The sequence below is a fragment of the Oncorhynchus gorbuscha genome, unplaced genomic scaffold, assembly GCF_021184085.1.
Source record: "Oncorhynchus gorbuscha isolate QuinsamMale2020 ecotype Even-year unplaced genomic scaffold, OgorEven_v1.0 Un_scaffold_1305, whole genome shotgun sequence".
Lineage (NCBI taxonomy): Eukaryota > Metazoa > Chordata > Actinopteri > Salmoniformes > Salmonidae > Oncorhynchus > Oncorhynchus gorbuscha.
Window position 1 is genome coordinate 15,762 of NW_025746122.1, and position 9,996 is coordinate 25,757.

The 9,996-nt window shown below is 40.0% G+C and overlaps 1 protein-coding gene across 2 annotated transcripts in view; it reads left to right on the forward strand.

Moving 5' to 3' along the window:
* The first annotated feature begins 1,634 nt into the window (after positions 1-1,634).
* LOC124022136 (zinc finger protein 239-like) overlaps positions 1,635-9,996 on the forward strand; it is a 55,940-nt gene continuing 47,578 nt past the window's right edge. For both annotated transcript variants that reach the window (XM_046337180.1, XM_046337179.1), the window contains exon 1: positions 1,635-2,005. In XM_046337180.1, coding sequence (XP_046193136.1) covers positions 1,883-2,005 — 123 coding nt within the window. In that variant the 5' untranslated portion in view covers positions 1,635-1,882. The remainder of the gene's footprint in view (positions 2,006-9,996) is intronic.

The window sequence follows — 9,996 nt, forward strand, 5'->3', positions numbered from 1 at the left end:
CCAAACTAACAAAACCGAAACGTATTTGCAGATCAAAAGATCAGAGACATAGAGAATGATGGACAAAATTAATATTCAGACGTCATTGATCACGTGATACAGGCATCGACACACTGCTTGAAGTTTACTGTTTAGCGATTTGGACACGTGCCTCGTTGCTCCGGTATCAAACCTAACATCCCTACCGAAAAGTTGACAAAACAAATAGGAGCAACCATGTTAATTTCCTCTCTTGTTTTGTGCCCACGGCAACAAGGCACCAGAGCCTACCCTGCTATCGGGTTCCCACTACACAACCACACAGTTCATGAAAAGCAGGAGGTGAAGCTTGAGTTAGATATCGACCAAGTGTGACCATCCTGGTCCCTCAAGTCAGTGAGTCAACACAGGAAGGTGCAATGGATGGAGTTCATTTATTTCCAAAGCTGCAATGATGGGACACACACAGTATGGATGAATGATCAGTAATGACGGGATATAAATACCACTCCCACAGCAATTCTACATTAATCTGCCCTGGAAATATACTAACAAAAAAACAGTTGAAATGTCTATCAAAGTCATTGTGATCGTATAGTGGATTTAACAATTCCTACTAATTCCAAATGTACTATATTCACAACATCAGAATATCGCGTCATCCGTTTTAGTATCACAATATATCAAATTGACATGGAAAATTACTCAATGTCCCCCTCAGGTGGCGAAGAAGTATAATACACCTAAACTAACAAAACCGGGCTGATAAACTGGCTGGTGTTCATGAGTTTATAAAACATATACTTTTGTCATAAATTACCCTTGTCAGCTCGGGGATTTGAACTTGCAACCTTTCGGTTACTAGTTCAATGCTCTAAACACTAGGCTACCCTGCCGCCCCCACAGTGTGGATGAACGATCAGTAGTGAACAGGGTAAAAATAGCACTCCTAAAGATGCATTTTCCAGTTAGATACCAACTGAAAGAGGGATCTTTAGCATAGAACCCACATGGAAAACAGAGATTTGGAAAATAACATATAAAGAGGCTTATTTGACGCCAAACCAACAACAGTAGTTTCTAAAACATCAATTGCTAATGTGTGATTTAAAACGTGGATTTTATGATGTAATGTCAATTTTATACATTTCTATCCCAGGACCACTCAATTTTCAAATTCTCCATAAATCTGCTGTGGATTACCCAGAATCCCACGCCTTTATCACAGGTGAATGCGGGGCAGCGGTCTAAGGCACTGTTCTAAATTAATTGCCTCGTTAAATAGAGGATACAAAATTTTAAACATGTAACTTGTTAATGTTACACTGGCAAACAAACTCAGTAGCACAGAGAAGATCATCCATATTTAGAAATACTGCATTGTGGGTAGTTTGGAAGAGTCACAAAATAAGTTATAAATATGTAATAACGCAAAAACATTGTTTGTACTTATAGGTAACCATATCGTGATTACAACTAGCTTACTAAGTCTTTAACCACACTGTATTGTTACACTGGTGAGTAAAAACTCATGCTTCCTACACTTTAACTTGTTATCTGAAGATAAAATCTACATTTTACTCAACTGCGTTACCCACTCCAGTCAGCAGATGGCGGTCTGGGAATTTATGGTTATGCTGCTGGTGTGACGTATAATGTAGTGGACGGAACTCTTCTTTCAACAGCAGCAACAGTTAGTCAGCCACCTCGGTAGCTTGCTAGACAAAATAGCCGAAACAATACATTACTTTAGAGGCTTTAGTGTATATTAGCCACTGTGTTTTAAACCCACTTCTATCGTCTAGTTAGTTATCCGATTTAATTTCATATTTACGGTGTTGTTATTATTCAGCTAGCGGGCTGGATAAGTTAGCATTAGCCTAGCTAGCTAACATCTCCGACCATGCGGTCACTAAGCTACTCTCCTTCTAATGAAGAGAAGGATATCACAGTAAATCAAGAAGTAGGGAGTGGGGCCGTTACTGTGAAAGAAGAGGAGGACGCGTTCAGAGTGAAAGACGAGGAAGATATCACAGTAGAGAGTGGGGCCGTTACTGTGAAAGAAGAGGAGGACGTTCAGAGTGAAAGAGGAGGATGAAAGTAAAAGGAGAGGAGGATGCAGTTTATGGCGTGAAAGAGGAGGGGGAGGAGATGACTGTTACATCGAAAAAGGAGGAGGAGGAAGAGAAGGAACCTGGATATCTGGGCCCGGTTTCCCAAACGCATCTTAAGGCATCCAATGGTTCTAACGATGAATTTAGCCATAAGATGGTTTTGAGAAACCGTTCCCTGATTAACACTAGTAAGTACTGTCTTAACAACAGAGGCACAAACTCTGCAGTTGAATTGATGTTTGGTGTTAAGGGGGAAATCTGCAATTGCTACATCCATATTGTGACTTTTAAATTATTTATTTACAGCCATTGATTCTTGAAGAATATAACACATGCCTCATGAGCTGAGTTCAACTGTTGTACCCCATCAGAACCCCAAATAATATTTTTTTACTATAATGTTTAGAAACAATGTAAATCAACACTGTATAGCAGTTAAGAACAAATTCTTATTTTCATTAACGGACTAGGAACAGTGGGTTAATTGCCTGTTCAGGGGCAGAACGACAGATTTGTACCATGTCAGCTCGGGGATATGAACTTGCAACCTTCCGGTTACTAGTCCAACGCTCTAACCACTAGGCTACCCTGCCGCCTCAACATGGTTAAAACTATAATGTTGATATCATGGATGGTCAGTCCTTGCATCCATAGGTCTGTCTGTAGTTACATTTCTCCAACCCCATAATCTTTTATTACCAAAATAGTGGTGGAATGACAGATTTGTTATTGTTTGAACTGCAGATTGCTGGGTTGTGTGTTTTTTTTTAAACAGCAACAAAATGGCTGCCCAGAGACTTGGTTAACAGCTGAGGGATGGGGGAAGGAGAAGTGTAACCACTCTCAAATTCATAGAGAACGATATTGAAGAAACCTTAACCCAACACCTAGCGACCTCGTCAAGAAGTTCAGACATCTTGGCGTAACAGTTATAAGGTGTTGACTTGACAGTCGCTGGACCCAGGTTTGAGTTCAGCTCAGGGCCTCTCCCTGAATTCACTACACTATGAATACAATTGGCCATCCATGAGGTCATATGATAATTTAACCAGTTTTCTAGGCTATATAGTATATTCTAGAATTCATCCATGATGTCATAATGATAGTTTAACCAGGTTTCATAATGTATATTCTCTCATTTTGTCTGTTTGAAACCTATGAGTTTTCTAAGTGGGGATATTGGTGGCTGACTAAATACTTTTTTGCCCCACAGTATGTCATGCAACAACAACCAAAGTGCTTCTTCGTTCATTACAGGTATATTTGTTGTTAGGTGAAGTTGTGGGCCAATATGGCAAACAGTGTACAAACCCTCATTGTCAGGTTGATGGAAAAGCCAAAAAGCATTTTACTGGTTGAAGTGTTTTTTGATTTGCGATGATGACACAAACATTATATTAAGCAGGACATTCAATCGATCCTTACAATTAACACCCAAAGTAGTGTGAAATGCTCTCATAAGCAACCTGGAAATGGAGGTTACTTCCCTGAGTTTTCCCCCATTCACATTCAGAATACATTGTGAAAAACAAATCTTTGCTCACCATTTTTGCTCCTGGCAGATATACTACATCCATAACTAGTGGTTTCCTCATTACCAGATATACTACATCCATAACTAGTGGTTTCCTCATTACCAGATATACTACATCCATAACTAGTGGTTTCCTCATTACCAGATATACTACATCCATAACTAGTGGTTTCCTCATTACCAGATATACTACATCCATAACTAGTGGTTTCCTCATTACCAGATATACTACATCCATAACTAGTGGTTTCATAACTAGTGGTTTCCTCATTACCAGATATACTACATCCATAACAGTGGTTTCCTCACTACATCCATAACTAGTGGTTTCCTCATTCATTACTACATCCATAACTAGTGGTTTCCTCATTACCAGATATACTACATCCATAACTAGTGGTTTCCTCATTCATTACATCCAGATATACTACATCCATAACTAGTGGTTTCCTCATTACCAGATATACTACATCCATAACTAGTGGTTTCCTCATTACCAGATATACTACATCCATAACTAGTGGTTTCCTCATTACCAGATATACTACATCCATAACTAACATTACCAGATGGTACTACATCCATAACTAGTGGTTTCCTCATTCCAGATATACTACATCCATAACTAGTGGTTTCCTCATTACCAGATATACTACATCCATAACTAGTGGTTTCCTCATTACCAGATATACTACATCCATAACTAGTGGTTTCCTCATTACCAGTTTCCATAACAGTGGTTTTCACCAGTTATACTACATCCATCAGAAATACTGCTCTATCAGACATCCCATCCACTAGTGGTTTCCTCATTACCAGTGTCACGGTGCTGACTTTTGCCCAATACCTGCAGCAAATGCCTCTACCCCGTCTTCTGGCAGGGCAGAGTACTTTAGGATTTTAGTTACTGCGGTGTAACAAGGGCCTAGCCGTGCGGCCCTACCAACCCTTCTATTTCTTCGTAATGGCCCTTCGCGTGAGTTGGGTTTGTTCCTTCGTTCACTCCCTTATTTTCTGGTCTAGTATGAGGTCTTGGATAGATATACTCCTATTTAAATATTCTGAGTGTTATGGATTCCTCCTATAATTCCTTACTTTCAAGTTTCTTTACCTCTGTATATATCAATACCTAATAACTTCTTCTATTGGTTATTATGCTCGTCAGCTAGTAGTCACTTGGAAACTAGAATTGGTATATGTTTTGACTCTCTTAAAGATATATTATTGTCCACACCATGAAATATTCTTTAGTTCAATCACTTATCCTATAACCAGGGTCACTTTCTGTTCAGTGAGAGTGTCAAAGCTGTTTGCTCTCCAGATCGTTAATCTGGCCTAGTTGTCAAAGTTTCAAGCTTTTATTAACTTCTTGGATATAGGGGGCGCTATTTTAATTTTTGGATGAAAAACATTCCCGTTTTAAACAAGATATTTTGTCACGAAAAGATACTCGACTATGCATATAATTGACAGCTTTGAAAGGAAACACTCTGACGTTTCCAAAACTGCAAAGATATTGTCTGTGAGTGCCACAAAACTGATGTTACAGAAAAAAAACCAGATAAAAATACAATCAGGAAGTGCCACATTTTTTGAAACGCCTCATGCCAATGATTCCTTATATGGCTGTGAAGGGCTAGGAGTCAGCTTAGTTTTCCACGTTTTCCCCAAGGTGTCTGCATCATTGTGACGTATTTGTAGGCATATCATTGGAAGATTGACCATAAGAGACTACATCTACCAGGTGGTTGTTTGACTTTTACAAAGTAGTCCTCCGTCGCAATTATTGATTTTAATCTCCAGCATTTCTGCGTAGAAGGTACCAAATGGCCCGCAGCAGTATTTTTCCGTTTGCTTCTGATGAGAAGCCAACTGCCACCACTGATAGATTATCGAATAGATATTGAAAAACACCTTGAAGATTGATTCTAAACAACATTTGCCATGTTTCTGTCGATATTATGGAGCTAATTTGGAAAAAAGTTTGGCGTTGTAAGTGACTGCATTTTCCTTTTTCATTTTCTTTTTCATCAAACGTGATGAACAAAACAGAGCTATTTTTTTTTTGAAAAAATGAACATTTGCTATGTAACTAACTAAGAGCCTCGTCATTGAAACATTTTGAGTTCTTCAAAGGTAAATGATTTTATTTGAATGCTTTTCTTGTTTTTGTGAAAATGTTGCCTGCTGAATGCTAGGCTTAATGCTAGGCTATCAATACTCTTACACAAATGCTTTTGATTGAAAAGCATATTTTGAAAATCTGAGATGACAGTGTTGTTAACAAAAGGCTAAGCTTGTGTTGGAATATATTTATGTCATTTCATTTGAGATTTTCATGAGTAGGAAACGTTGCGTTATGGTAATGAGCTTGAGGCTATGATTACGCTCCCGAATACGGGATTGCTCGACGCTAGAGGTTAAGTCACTCTGTTTTTTGTCTTATACACATTATTACAATGGTTCTACAGTTTCCTAATACATCAATAATGCTCAATCAATCCTTAATGCTTTAAGCTCTGCCAGATAATATTGCAAAACTTTAAATGCGTTGACACTTCTAACAATATTGACTAAATAGGAAAAATAGTTCAATTACCTTAAATGCTCATCCCCTTGGTCACTTTCCTGTAATTGGTATTCTCACAGCACTAACACTAGATTCCGAATTCCAATATCTTAATACACTTCCAACTCTGTGTATGGACTCAATATATTGTAACCGGTACTTGGCTGTGTCCTTGTATTGCTAATCACATCTGTACCTGATGTCTCACTGTGTGACTGCCGCTCTGTCTGTGATCAAGAGGTGTCTAGACCCCTGTGTTTCAGAGACTCAGTTTCGGGTTCACAAAGTTCAACCAAGTAGCTTCAGATAGTGATCCAATAAGTACTTAGGCAAAATTATCCGGTTCTCAAATATTGTTCTAGTCTAACAAAAAGCATATATCCTAATACTATTCACTTCCAACTCTGTGCATAGACTCAATATATTGTAACTGGTACTTGGCTGTTTCCTTGTATTGCTAATCACATCTGTACTTGATGTCTCACTGTTTGACTGCCGCTTTGTCTGTGATCAAGAGGTGTCAAGACCCCTGTGTTTCAAATATTGTTCTAGTCTAACAAAAAGCGTATAGTGCAATAGTAAATTTACCTATGATGACTCCATAGATCTGTCTCATATGTCAGTGAGGACATGCCTCTCTTATGATCTCTGTTCTCTTATATACCTTTTTACAGGGGAAGGAGTTTCTGGAGCTTGCTAAACCACACTTTCACACTGACACTGCCCTGCTGATTGCTTACACTGGTGCTTACTCGGGGACTGTAGATTGCTTACACTGAGTGCTTACACTGGGACAGTAGATTGCTTATTATGTCATCTTAGACCTGTGTCTAAATGGAAGCTTCTTATTCTAAATCTAGGTCATGCACTACTAACTCCCATTCTGCTGCTTCCGTGTTACTGTTGGCTGATTCTACTTAATGATACCAGCTGGTTGTTTCTACCACTTGAGGCGGCGTAGGTGGCATGTCAAGCGTCAGCTGGGAGAAGTCTATGATAGGTATCTCCTCTGCTTCCCCCTGTTGTCCAGTTTCTGCAGGTGTGGTCCATGGTTCCATGAGGTCCTGTGAATGCCCTGTGTTGCTGTCCCCATTGCTTGATGGAGTGGGCAGATTCTTTTCATCTCTTGTCACACCAGATATACGACATCCATAACTAGTGGTTTCCTCATTAGCATGGAGGAGTTTATGCAATCAAATTGCCCTCGTGCCGCAATTTTAGAAAACACAAAGGGGCCTGTATTGTAGACCAAAAGTCTTCTACCACACTGCTTAGAGTTTCAACAACATGAATAACTTATTTCTAGTCTACAATCTTAGATGTTACTACTAATGTGAAAACAAGACAAAATATGACTTCTTGCTCATTTTAAGACAATTTTAACATTCATTACAGACATCAATTGTTGTACAACATCATGGCTATGCTGTTGGCATCAACCTTTACCCTGGATTATCGCTGTTGTGGGCCTTTAATCATCTGTCTGACTTTGTTGTTCACACAGGAGAGAGACGTGACTATCGTGGATCCTCTGGGGAGCCTCAACAACCTCATGATGCTGAGGAGACAGAGAAGAGTCTCTCCAGATCAGAACACCTCAATAAACACCCACAGAGACCCACAGGGAAGAGAACTCACTGCTGCTCTGACTGTGGGAAGAGATTCACATCATCAGGCATTAAAATTCATCAGAGAACACACACAGGAGAGAAACCTTATAGCTGTGATCAATGTGGGAAGAGTTTTGTTCATCTGGCCATCTGACTCAACACCAGAGAACACACACAGGAGAGAAACCTTATAGCTGTGATCAATGTGGGAAGAGTTTTACTTCATCTGGCTCTCTGAAAGTACACCAGAGAACACACACAGGAGAGAAACCTTATAGCTGTGATCAATGTGGGAAGAGTTTTACAACATTAATCTCTCTGAAAGTACACCAGAGAACACACACAGGAGAGAAACCTTATAGCTGTGGTCAATGTGGGAAGAGTTTTGTCGATCTGGAGATCTGACAGTGCACCAGAGAACACACACAGGAGAGAAACCTTATAGCTGTGATCAATGTGGGAAGAGTTTTATCTGGCCTTTACACCAGAGAACACACACAGGAGAGAAACCTTATAATCTGAGCCATCTGACTCAGTACACCAGAGAATACACACAGGAGAGAAACCTTATAGCTGTGATCAATGTGGGAAGAGATTTGATCTGACAATCTGACTCTGGCCATATCTGACTCTACACCAGAGAACACACACAGGAGAGAAACCTTATAGCTGTGATCAATGTGGAACACACACAGGAGAGAAACCTTATAGCTGTGGTCAAGAGTTTTACACCAGAGAACACACACAGGAGAGAAACCTTATAGCTGTGATCAATTTGGCAATCTGAGTCTGACTCAACACCAGAGAACACACACAGGAGAGAAACCTTATAGCTGTGATCAATGTGGGAAGAGATTTGCTACATCTGCAGCTGACTCTACACCAGAGAACACTCTACAGCTGTGATCAATGTGGGAAGAGTTTTAGTCAATCTAGCAATCTGACTCTACACCAGAGAACACACACAGGAGAGAAACCTTATAGCTGTGATCAATGTGGGAAGAGATTTGCTACATCTGCAGCCTGACTCTACACCAGAGAACACACACAGGAGAGAAACCTTATAGCTGTGATCAATGTGGGAAGAGTTTTAGTCGATCTGGAGATCTGACAGTACACAAGAGAATACACACAGGAGAGAAACCTTATAGCTGTGTCAATGTGGGAAGAGATTTACTATATCTGGCCATCTGACTCAACACCAGAGAACACACAGGATTGAAATCTCATAGCTGTGACCAGAGATAATCTGATAAAAGATCTCTGATCAAATATTAGAAAATACATACATGAAGTAGTTGTTTCATGATTTCAATGAATTAATGTCACAATGTAGAATTTTTTAACATTGTAGTAGGAGTATTGTAATGATTTCACAATGTAGAAGCCTAAACGTGTGCCCACTTATGAATTGATATCAACATGTTATGGATATTAGCCTGATATAGCCTAATGGGAAAAATCCAGGCTCTGAAATGGAAGAGTACTATTTATGTGATTTAACAAAAATTGACAAACTAAAAAAGAGTTCTGATCAAATCAAATTTATTTATAAAGCCCTTCTTATATCAGCTGATATCTCAAAGTGCTGTACAGAAACCCAGCCTAAAACCCCAAACAGCAAGCAATGCAGGTGTAGAAGCACGGTGGCTAGGAAAAACTCCCTAGAAAGGCCAAAACCTAGGAAGAAACCTAGAGAAGAACCAGGCTATGAGGGGTGGCCAGCACTTTTCTGGCTGTGCCGGGTGGAGATTATAACAGAACATGGCCAAGATGTTCATAAATGACCAGCATGGTCAAATAATAATAATCACAGTAGTTGTCGAGGGTGCAACAGATCAACACCTCAGGAGTAAATGTCAGTTGGCTTTTCATAGCCGATCATTAAGAGTATCTCTTCCGTTCCTGCTGTCTCTAGAGAGTTGAAAACAGCAGGTTTGGGACAGGTAGCACATCCGGTGAACAGGTCAGGGTTCCATAGCCGCAGGCAGAACAGTTGAAACTGGAGCAGCAACACGGCCAGGTGGACTGGGGACAGCAAGGAGTCATCGTGCCAGGTAGTCCTGAGGCCTGGTCCTAGGGCTCAGGTCCTCCGAGAGTGAGAAAGAAAGAATTAGAGAGAGCATACTTAAATTCACACAGGACACCGGATAAGACAGGAAAAGTACTCCAGATATATCAAACTGACCC